This window comes from Girardinichthys multiradiatus, chromosome 6 (assembly GCF_021462225.1).
Source record: "Girardinichthys multiradiatus isolate DD_20200921_A chromosome 6, DD_fGirMul_XY1, whole genome shotgun sequence".
Classification (NCBI taxonomy): Eukaryota; Metazoa; Chordata; class Actinopteri; order Cyprinodontiformes; family Goodeidae; genus Girardinichthys; species Girardinichthys multiradiatus.
Genome location: NC_061799.1, coordinates 8,110,994 through 8,130,641, shown reverse-complemented (window position 1 = coordinate 8,130,641; position 19,648 = coordinate 8,110,994). Strand labels below are relative to the sequence as shown.

The following is a 19,648-nucleotide window of genomic DNA, read 5'->3' as shown; positions in this document are numbered from 1 at the left end:
CCGACCAAGTATTGAGTGCATAACTATACATGATTATTTGAAGGTTGACGTTTTTTGTATTAAAAACACTTTTCTTTTATTGGTCGGATGAAATATGCTAATTTTGTGAGATAGGAATTTTGGGTTTTCATGAGCTGTATGCCAAAATCATCCGTATTAAGACAATAAAAGACCTGAAATATTTCAGTTAGTGTGCAATGAATCTAAAATATATGAATGTTAAATTTTCATCATGACATTATGGAAAATAATTAACTTTATCACAATATGCTAATATTTTGAGAAGGACCTGTATATACCCATATATGTGTGTGTTTAATACATTATATATATATATATATATATATATATATATATATGTTAGGTTAATTGGTCACTCTAAATTGCCCTTAGGTGTGAATGAGTGTGTGGTTTGTTTGTTTGTTTGTCCTGTATGTCTCTGTTGCCCTGCGATAGACTGAGCTGTCCGGGGTGTATCCTGCCTCTCGCCCATAGACTGCTGGAGGTCCTGCAGTGTCTGACCTCAAAAACATGCTCACTTGAAAGACTTGTCAAAATATTCCCATCAACACACTCCTTAACCTTGTGGAAAGCCATCCCAGAGGAGTGTATAGAATCAGCCTGTGAGATGAAACGGTCTCTGTGGCGTATGGTTTTTACCATACGCCACATGTTCTGTAGCGCCAACCCCAAGGTAAAAGTCTAAACAGTTTGAGTCCAGGAGGTGTGGGGTATGCAGAGATGCCCGTTCCCTGACCCTAGACCTGTGCTGGATAGAGGGAATGTCCACTCTGATGATCCTCTAAGCATATCTAATTGCTCATTGTAGTTTGTACCTGTCTTGATTTGTAATTGCCGTAGGAAGTATAGTCTCTGCTGGGCTCCTTCTTATGTACAACGACTATGTGTAAGGACCATCTCTGGTCTCAAGAAAGGGTGGTTTCTAAAAGCCAGAAGTTATCCACAATAGACAGTGTTTTTTGAGGATGGTGAGGGGAGGCAATGTAGGGGGTGTCTTCAGAAGCCCACTTTCATCTCCAATGTCTTTAGAGGGATTAGATGCAAGTGGTTCTAAGCACACCAGTGTACCAGCCGATCCACCTCCTGTCTGTATGCAGACTCACCGTCCTGGATCAGACCAATGACAGTGGTGTTATCTGCAAATGTCAGGAGTTTCACAGACAAATCTGCTAAGGTGCAGTCATTTGTGTACAGAAATACGAGGACTGAGGAGAGAACACACCCCTAGGGGAAGCCTGGTGCCCATGGTGCTTGATCTGGAGAAGATGCTTTCCAGCCTCACCTGCTTCTGCTGAACAGTCAGAAGGCTGGTGATCCAATGACACTGATATGTCCTTCAGGTGCTTCGGATTCCATGATCACAGATGTGAGAGGAACAGGCCTGTAGTCATTTAATCCTTTGATGGTTCGTTTCATTGGGACCGGGATGATGGTGGAGTGTAGCAAGAGGGAATCCCACACAGCTCAAGAGGCTTGATGAAGATATGAGTGAGGGATTGGGGATAGTTGGTTAGTGAAGGTTTTCAGAGAATGCAGACACCATAAGTACCCCGAACTTTCTTCACATTCAGATGTTCGAAGACCCTATTGATATCTTTTTCTTTGATCTTTAGTGCAACCAGGGGGAGAGAGGAGGGGGTTGTAGAGTTACTGGTGGAAGATACAGGTTTGTGTGTTTACGTGACATGTAAGCAGACAAATACAGAGTCAAAAAAACAATAATGGATTTATAGATCAAATTTACCAATGAAACACTGTGCAGAGACACTAATGACCAACTAAATAAAGAATACAAGGTGAAATAATAGGTGAGATATCTGCATCCAGTTATGAATCTTGGAGCTTAATGATAAGGTAAATCTAATAAATAAAAATAATTGTGTAAGGAATTCATAAATAAAATGTCACCAAAGTCCAAAAGAGGCAAAAAGGTGGTAGCAACAAGATGTTTCCTGGCATTAAAAAATACATGACTTGTTTCTAAAAAAAATGATACAAATTTTATCTCCTACTTATTCAAAAGATTATCAAGGTTTTCATCAATTATTATACCAAGATATTTGTAGGAGGCCACATGCTCAGTAGAAGATCCTTCTGAGGGCACAACTGATGGTAAAATAGCAGTCACTCCCTTGTTGCTTGAAAACAACATCACCTTGGTTTTATTTACATTCAGTACTAGTTGTGATTGGGTGATATCAAATGCAGACTGCAGATCCTTAAGAGCAAGAGCAACAGTGTTGACACAACAGTAAACAACAGTATCATCAACATAGAGATACACAGAAGTCTATGAGTGTTGACCCACATCATTTATATAAATAGTAAACAGTTTAAGTCCCAACACTGACTCTTGAGGTACACCGTTATTGTAAAAGGCCTGAAGTGGATCCATTGAGACAAAAACACTGTTTTCAATTTGACGGATAATTATTTAACCAACCCAGAGCATGGTTGGTCAAGAGCATGTCACACAGTTTCTGGCATAAACTGTTATGATCAACAGTGTCAAATGCCTTAGAAAGGTCTACGAAAAAGGGCAGCACAATAGTTTTTGGCTCCTAAGGCCTCTCCAATGTCATTAGTGGCAGCAGTGATGACACCATGCTTCTTTTTAAAACCAGAGTGATATTTGAAAGTATATTATTGAAGAACAAATAATTTCTCAGTTTGTCATTTACTAATTTTTCAAAAAGTTCAGCTACAATTGAAATTATTGAGATTGGCCTGTAGTTATTCAGAACTGAAAGTTCTCCACCTTTTAACAGAAGTAAAACATAAGCAGTTTTCCAGATATTAGGCATAACATTATGTTGAAATGAAAGATTAAAAGTATTATATATTGGTTTTGCTATTATGTCTGCAGCTAGGCGTAAAATAAATAATTTTATAACTATAATAAATAAATAAGGGAATACATAATCGGGGCCTGCTGATTTTTAAAGAGATTACCACACATTAGAGCAAAACTATCTGGCATCTGTCATAGGAAGTCTTCTCCTTTTTAAGCTCCTCCTGATTAGTCCTGATGAGCTCCAGCTGCGTGGACACACCTGTCAGTCACACCCTCCAACATAAGAGGTGAGGAGGGACACACATACACACACAAACCTGCACCCACTCCTGTGAATATGACCAGATGTGCAACACAGTAATAGGGGAATAAAAGTTGTAACATTATGTACAACAGCTATGTACAGGTCCTTCTCAAAATATTAGCATATTGGGATAAAGTTCATTATTTTCCATAATGTCATGATGAAAATTTAACATTCATATATTTTAGATTCATTGCACACTAACTGAAATATTTCAGGTCTTTTATTGTCTTAATACGGATGATTTTGGCATACAGCTCATGAAAACCCAAAATTCCTATCTCACAAAATTAGCATATCATTAAAAGGGTCTCTAAACGAGCTATGAACCTAATCATCTGAATCAACGAGTTAACTCTAAACACCTGCAAAAGATTCCTGAGGCCTTTAAAACTCCCAGCCTGGTTCATCACTCAAAACCTCAATCATGGGTAAGACTGCCGACCTGACTGCTGTCCAGAAGGCCACTATTGACACCCTCAAGCAAGAGGGTAAGACACAGAAAGAAATTTCTGAACGAATAGGCTGTTCCCAGAGTGCTGTATCAAGGCACCTTAGTGGGAAGTCTGTGGGAAGGAAAAAGTGTGGCAGAAAACGCTGCACAACGAGAAGAGGTGACCGGACCCTGAGGAAGATTGTGGAGAAGGGCCGATTCCAGACCTTGGGGGACCTGCGGAAGCAGTGGACTGAGTCTGGAGTAGAAACATCCAGAGCCACCGTGCACAGGCGTGTGCAGGAAATGGGCTACAGGTGCCGCATTCCCCAGGTCAAGCCACTTTTGAACCAGAAACAGCGGCAGAAGTGCCTGACCCGGGCTACTGAGAAGCAACACTGGACTGTTGCTCAGTGGTCCAAAGTACTTTTTTCGGATGAGAGCAAATTCTGCATGTCATTCGGAAATCAAGGTGCCAGAGTCTGGAGGAAGACTGGGGAGAAGGAAATGCCAAAATGCCAGAAGTCCAGTGTCAAGTACCCACAGTCAGTGATGGTCTGGGGTGCCGTGTCAGCTGCTGGTGTTGGTCCACTGTGTTTTATCAAGGGCAGGGTCAATGCAGCTAGCTATCAGGAGATTTTGGAGCACTTCATGCTTCCATCTGCTGAAAAGCTTTATGGAGATGAAGATTTCATTTTTCAGCACGACCTGGCACCTGCTCACAGTGCCAAAACCACTGGTAAATGGTTTACTGACCATGGTATCACTGTGCTCAATTGGCCTGCCAACTCTCCTGACCTGAACCCCATAGAGAATCTGTGGGATATTGTGAAGAGAACGTTGAGAGACTCAAGACCCAACACTCTGGATGAGCTAAAGGCCGCTATCGAAGCATCCTGGGCCTCCATAAGACCTCAGCAGTGCCACAGGCTGATTGCCTCCATGCCACGCCGCATTGAAGCAGTCATTTCTGCAAAAGGATTCCCGACCAAGTATTGAGTGCATAACTGTACATGATTATTTGAAGGTTGACGTTTTTTGCATTAAAAACACTTTTTTTTTATTGGTCGGATGAAATATGCTAATTTTGTGAGATAGGAATTTTGGGTTTTCATGAGCTGTATGCCAAAATCATCCGTATTAAGACAATAAAAGACCTGAAATATTTCAGTTAGTGTGCAATGAATCTAAAATATATGAATGTTAAATTTTCATCATGACATTATGGAAAATAATGAACTTTAACACAATATGCTAATATTTTGAGAAGGACCTGTATATGTTTGTTTTTTTATAAACTCAAGCAAATACAGCTATCTAGAATAGTTGTGCCTATATCGCATAGTAATATGTCTTTATGACATTCTGCTTTTTATTTAGCAACACTCAGAGTACAACAATCTGATAATATTTCGAAACAACCGAATATGTCTTTCTCGTAATACCTTCCTTGTCACCTGTTTCTTTCAAACACTGAAGCATCCTTTGACATGTCTGGTATCAGTATCTCAGATTTGTTTTTCTTCCTGAGTAGAAAATGTGTTTCCAGGTAAATTAAACTCTTGAGGATTTTGGAGAGATGAACCACAAAATCACAACAGCGTGTGATGACCTGCTTACAGTAACTCCCCAAATCAAAAGGAGGCTCCGTTTTTCAGCTTTAATCATTAACATCTCACACTGCAAATTAAAATGTGAATATATGAATAGAAGAGGATCAAAGTGACATGTTTTTGTTTTTAGATTGGAGTTTTAATATAATTTGCAGAAATTTTGTTCTTTTACTACTGAGTGTTTTTTCCCTCGTGCTTGCAACAACATGCTCTTCATTTAGCTTTTAAGGACAAACATGAACTCAACTTGTTAACCTTGAGCCCTCCTCAATGTGGAAAAACACAGTAAAAAGCAGCTGAAACCAGACAAAGTTCAGCTGCACTTAAAAGTAACATCTACCTCGCTTTCAACCTTTTGTTTAAGGCAGTCCTCCTTTATAGGTAAGTACATTTCAAGGACCTCTAGCAGTGTTGAGCACAAAGAGCTTTAGATGTTTTTCATAGTTATTTACAGCTGAAATCTAAAAAGTCCCCCCCCCCCCTGTCTTTCTGTCTGATGGTGGTCAGAGGCTGAAGGAGAGATTGCAAAGGCTCAAAGTGCAGGTGAGCAAGTGCGCACACAGTCATCGATCCTTCTGAACCGCGTCCATGGGAGCTGTACAGTGGGGGGACATCTGTGTGCATGTGTGTGTGCACCTAAAGCTTGTCTGCTTGGCTATGTGATAATATCATGGGGAGTAGGTGGGTGCAGCTACAGACAGTCTCAAAATAGAGTGAAATTCCTGCTGGGGCAGCAGAACAAATATTTGCTCAGAAGAAAATGACACACAGCAGCTCAGCCCTCATTTGAAAGTGTAAGTAAGCACTTTGAGGCAGCAGTTTACCATCAGAACACCAGTGCCCTGAAGGAAAATTTAAAGAGCTCACTTATCACAGGACCTTTGAAGTTATCTGTCCTAATGACAAAGGTTTTATCTGCACATCTGAAATTTAAAACACCCAGCTTGAGCTCATTAAAGTTATCTTCCTGGTTTATGTCAACATAAGTCAGCCAAGCCCTCAGAGCCCCATATCTGGAATTATGGAAACCCATTTACCGATGCCTCATTAGGACAAAGCCAGACAAACAGAGCTAAAATACCAGCAGTGACACTCATCTGCATTCCAAATGTACGATACAAATATGAGTATGAAATGAACACCGATGCAAGGCGTGAGTCCCCATGCTCCAGTAAGCTAAATCAAAGAAGTGAAGGGTTTTTTTTATTCACACCCCCTCCTCAGCATAGGGCTGCATTTTGTGTGCAGATTAAAAAGAAAAACATCAGAATATACATTATAACCAAAAAGGATTCGCAATCAATATCAAAAGTGTTGGAGTGTAAAAGTTTGAGAAAACAAAAGAGAAACAACGCATGGGGATTTGCTATCCTTCATTCTGCTCTATTAACACCGTTAGTTTTAGTTTAGAAGGTTCTGCATCCCAGGCTACAATAGTGAGCAATTATTTTTTGTAGGTTTCGGCTATGTTACCATTTAAACTTTGTGTTTTTCCAGTCTCAGGGATCCAAAGACACCTGAGAATAAACACTGGTGATTTACCAGTATCAAAGTATACCAAGGTTTCATAAAGTTTATCAGCCAAAGTCTTGTTTATGATTGGAGCATTCACCAGTATTATGGGCAATAAAGCAGTGCGGTGCTGCCTTTCCCCCACCTGCTACTGTGAACTGCCAGTCAGCTGACTAAAAGAAAGCTAGTACAATTTGCACGAACTTACAAGAAAGACACAACTGGTTTTTTGTAAAAATGTCCAGTAGCAGGGGCTGCATGGGGGCACAGTTGGTAGCACTGTTGCCTTGCAGCAAGAAGGTCCTGGGTTCAATTCCCAGCCTGGGGTCTTTCTGCATGGAGTTTGCATGTTCTCCACATGCATGCATGGGTTCTCACCGGGTACTCCAGCTTCCTCCCACAGTCCAAAGACATGCCTGTTAGGTTAATTGGTCTTTCTAAATTTCCCTTAGATGTATGAATGAGTGTGTGCATGGTTGTTTGTGTGTTGCCCTGCAATGGACTGGCAACCTGTCCAGGGTGTACCCCGCCTCTCACCCATAGACTGCTGGAGATAGGCACCAGCTCCCCCATGACCCACTATGGAATAAGCAGTAGAAAATGACTGACTTGACTGTCCAGTAGCAAGAAAAATGCAGAGTAGAGTGAAAACCAATACCCCTGTCAACCATTTGTTTTAATAGTATTGGGAGACATAACGCCATAAGAAAATAATGATTCCACCTATTTTAATAACCTAGCATGCACAATTTGATTAAACATAACCCATCCTACCAGGGATTTGTTTTGGGACATTTTGAAAAATTCAGCCAAATGAGCGCTAGAGCTCTCACATATTATGTGAACTTCACATACGCGCCACTGCTTCAGAATCAGTACAACTTTTACTCAAACATTGCAGCAATGACCCAACAACGACATTAATTAATCTGAAGACATACTATGTAGACAGATTTCTCAGTTGGGGAGGCTGGTATCTTCACATTGAAAGTGAAACATAGGACATTCTTTACAGCATAATTAATTTGATAATTGCCTTTTTTTTTTTTTTACATGTCCTGTCTAGCAGAGTATCACTTAGAATTGTTGCCAAGAAGAAGCTCAACAGATTTACTTTCACAAGTGGAGCATTACAGCTAATACTTTAAAGTTCTGCTTGATATTCATAAAAATAAATTTTATTAGAAACTGCTTTGGGAGTATTTCAATTGTTACGGACACAAAGACAGAAATTAAAAGGAAAAAAAAAGAAGCACGAAAGAGAGAAAGGGGGCAAAAACGAAAAGGGGAGAGAATAGAATGTAGGAAAAAAAGAAGGATGAAGAGAATACAAGATAACACCCTGCTTGCTTCTACACCTGCAGAAACGTTCATATTACCAGCTTTCTTACCAAAAATGCACGGTACTTATGAATGCAAGATGTATTTAGTGGTAAATGTGGCTTAATATAGAACATTTGTGTATCTGTTAACACCTGAATCTAAACACCTGTGGGTCTGAGTGTGACCGCGCATGTGCATACAAGGTTTCTCCTTAAAAATATGCAATAGTGAGTGTGTGGAGCCACAGACCTGCCCCCCTGGACCTGGGACAGATACGGAGGAGATCCGAGCCACAGACATCCAAAGGCCCCCCAGAGCACAGGAACCCCAGGAGAACCACCGCCGGGACTACCGTAACCCCCTCAGAGAGGAGCAGGGGAGAATTCCAGGGGAACCACCCAGCAGCAAAAGTGCAGAAGCCCCAGGGAGCTGCAGCGACAAGCCCACAGGCCCCGCCGGCAGCCGTCTACAGCCGAGCAGATCCAGCCATGGACCCAGAGACCCGAGACCCCTGGGACATATCACTCCCCAAGCAGAGGCCCGACCAAGCATAGGGGTCAGACACAGCACATCAAAGTTTCAATACAATGTTGCATGCACATACAATTCAGAAACACATCAGACTATAAGTGGCGATTCTAATCGCCCTAACAATCCTACTCAGCAAAGCAGTCCATCTTCTTCCTTGGTGGCCTCCATGGCAGAAAGGTAGAAAAATTGTGACGGACCGTCACTAGTCGACTGGTACAAAAAAAACAAGGAGGGAAAATTGCGTCTCGTTGAAAACTCAGTGTTTTTTTTTTGGTTACGTGTTAAACCCACGTCTTCGATCGGTAAAGTTGAAAACTTACAAGCCTTCCTATTCCTGTAAGTTTAATAAATGAAAATCCACGTGGGCTTTTCTTCTCCAGAGAGAGATGCTTCAGATGTTGGTCCGGTATCCAACGTGAAAGCGCTTCTTTCAAACGTTCACCTTCCTATATTACCTCCTGTGACATCAGACCTGGGACGGCCCCGTCATATCAGCCGCAGTGCCCGCTGGGATTTGTAGTGGCAGACTATATTGGATACAAAATGGCCGATGACATCTATATTCCAATCTAACCAGACAAAACATTTTTCAGAAATAAAGCCTGGTAAAAAGTAAATATCAATTACCATATTAATAATCTTTGTGCATCTGAACAGCTGATTTAGGTTGTTATTAAATAAGATGCCTGCCTGCATGAAGTTCGGAAAGCTGATGTTTTCTTTTTTTTTCTTTCAGCCTTCAGGCATGATTTATGATTTGTAAATAATAAAATTACATTTCCATTTGATCAGCCATTGTGGTCTTTAATATTATTGTAGTCGCTCTTGAGTTCAATTTACTTTCCTGGTACTACCTTTCAGGTCCCATGGCAATCAGTGAACAGCAGTCTGTTCACGTCACATGTAGTCCCTACTCAGCCCCAGTCATACCTGCTCAGGAGTAGAAACCAAAAACGTATGTACCCATACGAGAAAAACAGTAATGGAAATGCTCTGGCCGAGTGGAGCCAGGCTAAATAGAGCCAGTGGAAAAGAGTTATAAGATATCTGCACCAGGTGGCTTTTGAAGGCAGACACTGCAGATCATCTTGTCTCTCTGTCCTACTCCTGGCTCAGACTTGCTTGGCTCCTAACATGCAGCTATTTTTGATAACTGCATGTTAGGCCTTGATAAGAGCTGATTTGCACATGAATAAGATGTCATAAAAAAAACAAAAAAACAAAGCAAACTTATTTCTCTTCTTGACCATTTTTATAAATATAAGTGGTATTTTCCACTGGCATTTGAACTAATTGAAAAGCATCAAATGTCATTCATACATTAATTATGTGTTCTTAAACCAGAACACAAAGATCTATCTGCTAAAAATCCAACGTATAATTTGTTTATCGTTGGGACACCTAAAGGCCAAATAGCTCTTTTCACTTTAGATAACATCTTGTTTCTTTTAGACGAGTTAAATGAATGTTTATTCACAGGTACACAGACATCCAGACTTTCCTCCCCAATTCATTACAGAACAACCGCCTGAAGGCTCAGAAAATAAACAGCTGCAACTAATTCATGTAAACCAAAGTATTAAAGTATTAGAATCCCATCTCTGTTTTCTGACCTGCTGGTGACAGCCAAAGAACTGTTTGCTGTGTGCTGAAGGAGAAGGTGACAAAAGAGCTCAGCAGAGTCTGACCAGAAAAACCGATCAAGAATCCTTTCTGTGTCATACCTGCTTATGTTTTTGTTATATTATCTGGTCCAGTCCTTTGTTTTCTGTCTCTCTGCACCCCAAGCAAACACCTGTTCTGTAGGAAACTGCTGGAAATAGCTGGCACCCTTCAAGAGTGGCTCATGGTGAGGAAGGATTTTTTTTCCTGATTCTTGGATCCACCACACCGTTGAGGCCAAGTGACAAAGGGCCCTGGGAGAAATTGCCGCTTCAATGAGGAGGCCCCCTGCCCCCTCCTCAGCTCGCCTCTCCACTGAAGCTGGAGGCGGCTTTCCAGCTCATGGTTTAGTTCCTGATCAGCCATCGCCTTCAAGTCCGCTTCTGACTCCTAATCCTGTTCCTGATCCAGTTACGGAGGGGTTCATGGATGAACCGCCTCCACACCCCGATCCTGTTCCTGGTCCTTTTCCAGAGGGGTTCATGGATGAACTGCCTCCACAACCCGATCCTGTTCCTAGTTCTGTTCCGGAGGGGTCCCAAGCCGAGCCGCCCTTGCACTCTGTTCCTGTCCGTGAGGGGCTCGTGGATGGACTGCCTCCACTTGATCCTGTTCCCGGTCCTGTCCTGGAGGGCTCCGAGGACGAACTGCCTCCATCCCTGGTTCCTGTTCCGGAGGAGTTCATGGAAGACCTGTCTCCACTTCCCATTCCTGTCCCTGAGGAGTGCGAGGACGCACCACTCTGCATGCTGTCCTCGGCGGCCCTCCACAGCCTTGCCAAAGGTCCCAGCGGTCTTTGCACCAATCGCCTGGGTTCCAGCGGTTTCTGCACCGTGCCTCTGAGCTCCACCATGGGTTCTCCAGGTCCTGCCGCCAGCCGTTAGATCAGCAGTCTCTGCAGCGCTCGCCCGGGTTCCAGTGGTTTCCGCATCACCCCTCTGAGCTCCACCGTGGGTTTTCCTGGTCCCGCCGCCGGCCTGCTGATCACCTGCCCCTACGTCGCAAGCCTGCTGATCACTGGATCTGCCCGGGACGGCCTCTGGGACGGCCGCCTGAAGTGTGGATCTGCCGAGGACGGCCTCCGGGCCTGCCGCCTGAACTCTGGATCTGTCGGGGACGGCGTCCGGGCCATCCACCTGAACTCTTGCCCTCCTTCCGAGGCCCCCTCCGCCCACCCTGGTCGGTTTGTTTTGTTTTGGTTCTTGCCCTCCTTCCGAGGCCACCTCCGCCCACCCTGGTTAGGTTGTTTTGATTTGGTTATTGCCCTCCTTCCAAGGCCCCCTCTGACCACCCTGGTCGGTTTGTTTTGTTTTGGTTCTTGCCCTCCTTCCAAGGCCCCCTCCGCCCACCCTGGTCGGATGTATGTTTTGTTTTTGTTTAGTGGGCGTCTGGGATCCGCCCTTAAAGGGAGGGGCTATGTCATACCTGCTTGTGTTTTTGTTATATTACCTGGTCTAGTCTTTTGTTTTCTGTCTCCCTGCACCCCAAGCCCACATCTGTTCTGTGTTTTCCCCTGATTGTCTTGTCACGTTTGTCATTGGTTCCCCCTGCTGTTCCATTTTTTTGTATTTAAGCCCGTTTGTTTCCTTTGTTCCCCGCTGGGTCCTTATCTTATGTGAGATTATGTGTACGTGTGTTTCCTGCTGCGTGCTTGCTATCCTGTCTGTGTCCTGCCATGGAAAATAAAGACTCATCTTACCTGAAAACGTTGAGCTTCAGGAGTTCTTCCCTGCATTTTGGTCCATCAAAAACCCACTTTATGACATCCTGAGATAAATGTCAGCTCTGTGTGTCAGTTTTACTAATAACGCCAACACCACTATTACAGCTCGTCTTATATTGCGCAATTTTTCTAATGCACTTTGCAAACAAATTAGCTGTGAGTGGACACTAAGTGCATTTTATCCAAAAGCGACAATTAGACTAAAAGGATGGTAAAACACACAGTTTTGTTTGAGTCTTTGCAATTTGCACTCTTTGTGTATAAATAGATCATAAACGCAGCAACCCGTGCAGTTATAATGACTACAGGAGTCAGCTCTTCAGGTGACTTATGCTCTCCGATGTAAGAAGAGCACGCTTATTGTTTGATTAATGTTTTAGTATCAGCATTAATTAATGGATTGTGATTTTATAGCTTCAGTCGCTCAGCTGCACCGTAGGTCACGGAGCCATATGTTCAACCCCGACATCTGACAATTAGTTTACACATCTGAATGTGTAATAACCTGATATCATTATTATAATGTGGTTGGTTGAAATGGCTGTGATTAACACAGGTTGGTTGAACTGCCCCTATGGTTTGGTCTGTGGATTTATCAAATTCAAAATAAAGCCCCTTTTCTTCTGTGTAGTTAAAATTAAGAGACTGGTGTCGTGCTAGCAGAGATATAGGAGTTGCTTTTTACTTTTATGTTTATTGTTGCTTCACATATCATTAATGTCAATATAGACTCTGTTTACAGTGCCTTTCCAAAGCATTCACACCCTATGAACAATTTTTACACTTTCTCACATCATAATCAAAAACTTTAGAAGAATATTCTGTATGAAATGTTATGTATTAACTCAAAATAATGCATTTCTATAATGTCCCGCTGTAAACATTTCTGTCCTTGTTAGCTGATTATAGTTATAAACAACTATATATAACCAATTTTAAAACATGTATCTATTTCCTTCCTCTTCACAGTTGGTCTGTCATATAAAATATGAGGCTGCTACTGCTTCAGGACATGGATGACTTGCTGTAAATATTGGAATGGTGAATTTTGCTCTTTATCAGAAAATGATGAAGGAGAATGTCCAGCCTTCAGTTTATGATCTCTAAGTTCAATCCTACTCATGTTATGAAGCAGGACAATTACCTGAAGCACAACAAGTCCACCTCTGAATGGCTAGAAAAAGAGAAGGTTTTGGAGTTACCTAGTCAAAATCTGGAATTAAATCCGATTGAAATGCTGTAGCATGGTGCTCAGATACTGTGCAGTTTGTTTTTATTAAAGCAATTTTGGAAAGAGGAATGAACAACTATTCCTTCTCAGTGATGAAAAATCCTAACTTTTGATTTCAGTTGTTGCTGCTAAGGGTGGCACAACCACCGTCTAGAGGGCAATCACATTTTCCCATAGGGTAAGGTTAGCTTGGATTGCTATTTTCCCTTAATAAAGGAAATCCTCATTTGAAATTGGCTTTTTGCATTTACTTTGTCTGATAATAAAATGTGTTTGATAATATGAAATATTTAACTTAAAAAAAAAAGCAAATAACTAAAGAAATCAGTAAGGGGGAAACCCCTTTTTACAGTACTGTATGTAAAAGCACAAATTAGAGTCACTTGATTTATATCTTCAAAATATGAAACCCCCACTCAATCCGTTTAAAATTTTTCACATTTATTAAATTTTGAACAAGTGTAAAATTGTCAGACTATGGTGCCTGTCATGGGACAGTGTTGGACAGTCCTTGCTGTACATCTGAACAGCTTTTTGCTCTTTACTTGTCCTCTTTGAGCTTTTTGTGTGGAAGTGCTCTCTGACTAAAGCTTGCTGTTGTTGCCCAGGCCTCATTACTGTCTTCCACTGTCCCCCTTAATAGCCATGGGCTCTCTAACATGCTGCTGACCGTGATCCGGTGCTCCACAACAGGGTGTAGTATGCTGTGGATCAGCTCTCTTGCTTCAGTTGAAACAGATGAAGCAGTTGGGAAGTTAATGCTATGCTTCACTTGAAGGTGCACTAATTTCTTTTTGTTAGTGGTGCCGAAAGGAAGTGACCCACAGAGCATCATATACAGCACAATGCCCATACTCCACACATCAGACACCTTGGAATTGTATGGGAGATTCTTCAGGACCTCTGGTGCTGCATAGTGTAAAGTGCCACAGTGAGTATCACTCAGCACCAAGTTGCCATCGATGCAAGTGAGCCTCTCACTGAAGCCGAAGTCACACAGTTTGAGGTTATAGTGCATGTCCAGTAGAAGGTTTTGACATTTAATATCCCTGTGGGCAACACTGATGCCATGAAGGTACTGAATTGCCAGGCACAGCTGCTTGAAAAGTCTACAGCTGAAACATTCATTTAGAGCCCCTCTGGCAGCAATAAGCTTTGAGACATCTCCTTGTGGACAAAGCTCCATCACCACATAGACCTAAAGATTGGAAATTACGTAATTAATCAGTTAGTCAAATCATATTACTCTTCTACTAAAGCAAAAAAGTTTTAATTTACCTTCTCCAGGACAGTGATATTAAAAACAGAACAACAGTGTTTTCCATTACTAAAAAAAAATAGTAATTTCATACGCCTAACAATTGTCATCTAGCTTATATTTGAAGGGTTAGTTACGTAAAAAGTGTTTTTTCTAATATTATGCTTACAAAACCTTGAAGAGTCTTATGAAAAACTAGGGTTTGAAAGCTGTATTTTTTTTTCTAATACTCTTAATAGACAAAATCCTTTATAGAGTCTAAAAGCCATTTTAATGAGCCATTTCTGAGGCCAGAGAAAATATTAGAATGACAGGAGTCATTCCAATATACCCCCCGCCCCTTTTCTGTACACTGCCAGTTCTTTGTTTGTTTTTTTTTTCTAAAGAAAGACAGACTTGGCTGTGGGGAAATATTTCCGAAGGCAAAAACCACAGCAAAGGCCTTCTACAAACCTCTCAGTCCTTCTTTACTGTGCTATTTACCAAGAAGGCTGTCTGGCACAAATTTAATCAGCTGTACAGGGGTTGGACAATGAAACTGAAACACCTGGTTTTAAACCACAATAATTTATTAGTCCTCAGGAACTCAGGAGCGTTCCTTTGGACCGTTTCCCTCTCAGTCCACAAGGTAATGGATAGCACGAACCCTGTTTCGAGAGTCCACAATGCGGTGCACGGTAAAAGCGGGATGCCCATCAATGTCCCTTGCAGGTGGAGAGGGTCTGGACGGAGGGCACAAAGAACTGGTAAGGATGAGTCTAATCTGGGACACATGGAATGAACAGGGGTTGGACAATGAAACTGAAACACCTGGTTTTAGACCACAATAATTTATTAGTATGGTGTAGGGCCTCCTTTTGCAGCCAATACAGCGTCAATTCATCTTGGGAATGACTTATACAAGTCCTGCACAGTGATCAGAGGGATTTTAAGCCATTCTTCTTGCAGGATAGTGGCCAGGTCACTACGTGATACTGGTGGAGGAAAACGTTTCCTGACTCACTCCTCCAAAACACCCCAAAGTGGCTCAATAATATTTAGATCTGGTGACTGTGCAGGACATGGGAGATGTTCAACTACACTTTCATGTTCATCAAACCAATCTTTCACCAGTCTTGCTGGGTGTATTGGTGCATTGTCATCCTGATACACGGCACCGCCTTCAGGATACAATGTTTGAACCATTGGATGCACATGGTCCTCAAGAATGGTTCGGTAGTCCTTGGTAGTGACGCGCCCATCTAGCACAAGTATTGGGCCAAGGGAATGCCATGATATGGCATCCCAAACCATCACTGATCCACCCCCATGCTTCACTCTGGGCATGCAACAGTCTGGGTGGTACGCTTCTTTGGGGCTTCTCCACACCGTAACTCTCCCAGATGTGGGGAAAACAGTAAAGGTGGACTCATCAGAGAACAATACATGTTTCACATTGTCCACAGTCCAAGATTTGCGCTCCTTGCACTATTGAAACCGACGTTTGGCATTGGCATGAGTGACCAAAGGTTTGGCTATAGGAGCCTGGCCGTGTATATTGACCCTGTGGAGCTCCCGACGGACAGTTCTGGTGGAAACAGGAGAGTTGAGGTGCATATTTAATTCTGCTGTGATTTGTGCAGCCGGGGTTTTATGTTTTTTGGATACAATCCGGGTTAGCACCCGAACATCCCTTTCAGACAGCTTCCTCTTGCGTCCACAGTTAATCCTGTTGGATGTGGTTCGTCCTTCTTGGTGGTATGCTGACATTACCCTGGATACCGTGGCTCTTGATACATCACAAAGACTTGCTGTCTTGGTCACAGATGCGCCAGCAAGACATGCACCAACAATTTGTGCTCTTTTGAACTCTGGTATGTCACCCATAATGTTGCGTGCATTTCAATATTTTGAGCAAAACTGTGCTCTTACCCTGCTAATTGAACCTTCACACTCTGTTCTTTTTGGTGCAATGTGCAATCAATGAAGACTGGCTACCAGGCTGGTCCAATTTAGCCATGAAACTTCCCACACTAAAATGACAGGTGCTTCAGTTTCATTGTCCAACCCCTGTACCTGCCCAATAGGGTACACTGACCATGTGCAACGACAGAAACAGGGAAACTTCCAGGCAGGGGTGGCGCCAAACACAGCAGATAAGGAATCAAATTAGATACCAAGCAGAAGAAGAAATAACACAACAATGCCTGTCACTACCCGATCTGTCCCAGAAGCACTGTACCATCAGCTCATTTGCGCATGTGTACAGAGAATTACTTCTGGGAAGAAATTTTTTCTTTGGTCATATGTTTTTTTTCTTTTATCTTGTTTTGGATGGGATGTTTCTTTATGTATTTCATTGTAATCGTATAAATAGAACATGATTTAAAGGGAATAACAAAAATACAGACAAAAATGGTTTGCTGCAGTCCATTTTGACTGCTCTGAGCATGTGCAGTGATTACGTTACAGAGCAGAATGGATCCGTTTACAGCCTTTTATGATCTGGAAAAAAAAGATTTTTCTTCCATAAAATGTTTTGCAGATGTCCACCAGAGGGCACATTGACAGCGTAAATACGTTACAGTTCAATCAATAAGTCTAATAAACAATTTTCTACTAAAATATATTTCCTGAACAAAATAATGACAGTTGTCAGTCAGTCATTTTCTACCGTTTATTCCGTAGTGGGTCGCCGGGGAGCTGGTGCCTATCTCCAGCAGTCTATGGACGAGTCAGTCCATCGCAGATGACAGTTGTTATTAAGTGAATTATAGTATTGTCTAGGAAAGTAGGTCCTTTTAATAGGAAGTAATAATTTAATATTATAAATATGTTCGCATTATAGATCTACATTTTAATAATATCAATGTGTATTACATATGTTATATTAAAACTATTTACAGGATATAATATAGCACACAGTTATAATTAAGGATGGAAATACCTTTTTCCAGTACTGTTTAAATGGCTAAAGCACATTCAACAGCGATCCGGAAGTAATTCAGCGCATGTGCAAATGAGCTGACAGTATGGATCATGCTTCCAGGACAGATCGGGTAGTAACAATGCATTCGTTTAAAAAATAGCAGCTAGCATCAACTTGTTATGCTGTGTAGTGCAGAATGGCAAAAAGGTTTAAATAGTTTATAGCTACTATCACATTTAACGGGTGTTTAAACCCATAAAAGAACAATAAACAAAGGTTAAAATTAACATGATTACAACCATGAAAATCTAGTTATTTTACCAGTAGTCGAAAAACTTGTTTTTTTGTTGTAAATGTTTTCATTTTGTTGTAAAGTTTTGTGTTAATATCATGATAACATAAAATGAGGTAATTTTATTTAGCTTTATTGTATTTTGTCATATCATGCTGGAACATGATGAAAAAAGACTGTCTCGTCATAGAAATTTGATTAGAAAATTGTTTTGCCACCAGGGCAGAGCTTGCACATTAGTGGCAGCAAAATGACATAATAAGAGCAGCAACAAAAGTAAGAGATATTGAAATTCTATAGGTAGCATAGAGAAGCATCAACAGAAGACCAGTATACACATATTTTTTCCATTGAAGGACCATTTTGATTGCTTTGCACTTCTGAAAAAAATGATCTGAACCAGAAAGATTTAGTGTTATAATGAGACCTTTGTCAACAGTGAAAGTCACAGTTCTGGCCAATATTACAATGACTAGCATCCAGCAATCACAGCACAATTTGTTGTACTCAGTATTTTCCAGCATGACAACAGAGCAATCTGTCACAAGTTCAAAGTGAGAAGTGGCTTAAAGATAAAAAACATCAAACTTTGCACTAGTGGAAACTGGCTAGATCTTAATTCCATAGGGCGCCTCAAATAGATCAAGATAAATCAAAACCAGCAAACTGTTATGAACCCCAACTTTAATAATATAAAAACTGGATCACAATCATTCTGGATTTGGCCTAGAGGTTGATATCCATCATGTCAGAGTGAACTACAGAAGTTATAAAGATGAGGTTTCGACCTAAATTTGATGTTTTTGATAATAAAAGGGTTGTTACATCTTGTTACTACAGGGGTAAACCATTAACAATGTAAAGAAAAACCTAAAAAGAGTCACAACACAAATTTATCTCACTTTGGACATGAGTGTTTATGTCATTCCAGACACTTAAAGTAAAAATACAAAAAAAAAGAAAAGTCTAAAATGTTTACCGTTTTCGAGCGGGATTCAAACACTTCAAACGTTTTGACGATGTTGGGATGCTTTAAAGATCTAATAATTTCTTTTTCCTGAGACAAAAACCTTTCTCTTTTGACAGAACTACTTTTGTCAGTGCCAATGATCTTTATAGCTACTAGTTTCTTCAGATGAATTGACTCTGCTTTCACAACTTTGCCAAATGTTCCTTCTCCAAGTGTGGCCTTAAATGTGTAGCCCCTGGTTTCCATGAAGGTTTTATCCATCATCATTGGCGAACAGAGTCCTGAGATACCGAGTCCTCTCAGGAGAAATTATATAGCGGAGAAGTACTCAGTAACACACAGCACTGTGACATCATGTTCTAGAAGGAAAGATGCATGTAGAATATGACTAGAGTTGTCAAGTGCATTATGCTGTTTCTTAGAAACAAAAACATAACCTTTAAATTCTTTAATTATTCTGTTTTTTAGCTACTTTTCTGAACTCTGCAAACTGACTGGATTACTTAGTTCAAAACGATGGAAGGAGGGCAAATTATTTACATTTGGTTTCAAATATATAAAACATAAACCATTAATAAAGACAGAGATGGAAATTGAAATAAAAACAAAATCTGAATTTTATTTTGAAGATTTACTTGCAACTCCAAGATGCTGTAGCACACTATTTGCTTTAACCAGACCTTTCTGCTATGTAAAAAAATAAAATAAATCTGTTGTATGGTATTCTTTAAATAAGTATTTAAGTATTTTTGAATTGAATTTGAATTGAATTGAATTGAAATGTCTGTTCCCAGAGTCATAACAGAACTGGGAAGGAAGGACTTTTAAACATGCTGCCCAGGTTTCATGAAACAACTAAAACTGGAAAGATATAAAAAGGCAAAGGAGAGAAATCACCGGCGGCATCATCCCTTCATTTGTGTTTTAACACTTTGGATTCTAAGATGCAGACGCAGATCTGACGTTAAAAGCAATAAATGTGGATGAAAAATGTGAAAAGCAATGGATTACTTGTGACTTAAAACCTCAAGGCATAAAACTTGCATTTGAAAGCATCATTGCTACTTTGTTCA

The 19,648-nt window shown here is 41.0% G+C and overlaps 1 protein-coding gene across 1 annotated transcript; it reads right to left on the bottom strand.

Annotated features, from left to right (window-relative positions):
* Positions 1 to 13,614: 13,614 nt before the first annotated feature.
* LOC124870603 (testis-specific serine/threonine-protein kinase 1-like) lies at positions 13,615 to 18,868 on the bottom strand. Its single transcript, XM_047369407.1, has 2 exons — positions 18,585 to 18,868; positions 13,615 to 14,345 (listed from the first exon to the last, which is right to left on the bottom strand). The coding sequence occupies exons 1-2, from the start codon at positions 18,840 to 18,842 to the stop codon at positions 13,689 to 13,691; spliced, it is 915 nt and encodes a 304-aa protein (XP_047225363.1). The 5' UTR covers positions 18,843 to 18,868; the 3' UTR covers positions 13,615 to 13,688.
* Between the last annotated feature and the right edge of the window lie 780 nt (positions 18,869 to 19,648).

Bases quoted from the DNA above. Each gene is read 5' to 3' on its own strand.
- LOC124870603 (XM_047369407.1), bottom strand. From the start codon at position 18,842: ATGATGATGGATAAAACCTTCATGGAAACCAGGGGCTACACATTTAAG. The intron at 14,346-18,584 runs GTAAACATTTTA...TCCAATCTTTAG, and splicing joins TTGAATCCCGCTCGAAAACG to GTCTATGTGGTGATGGAGCT.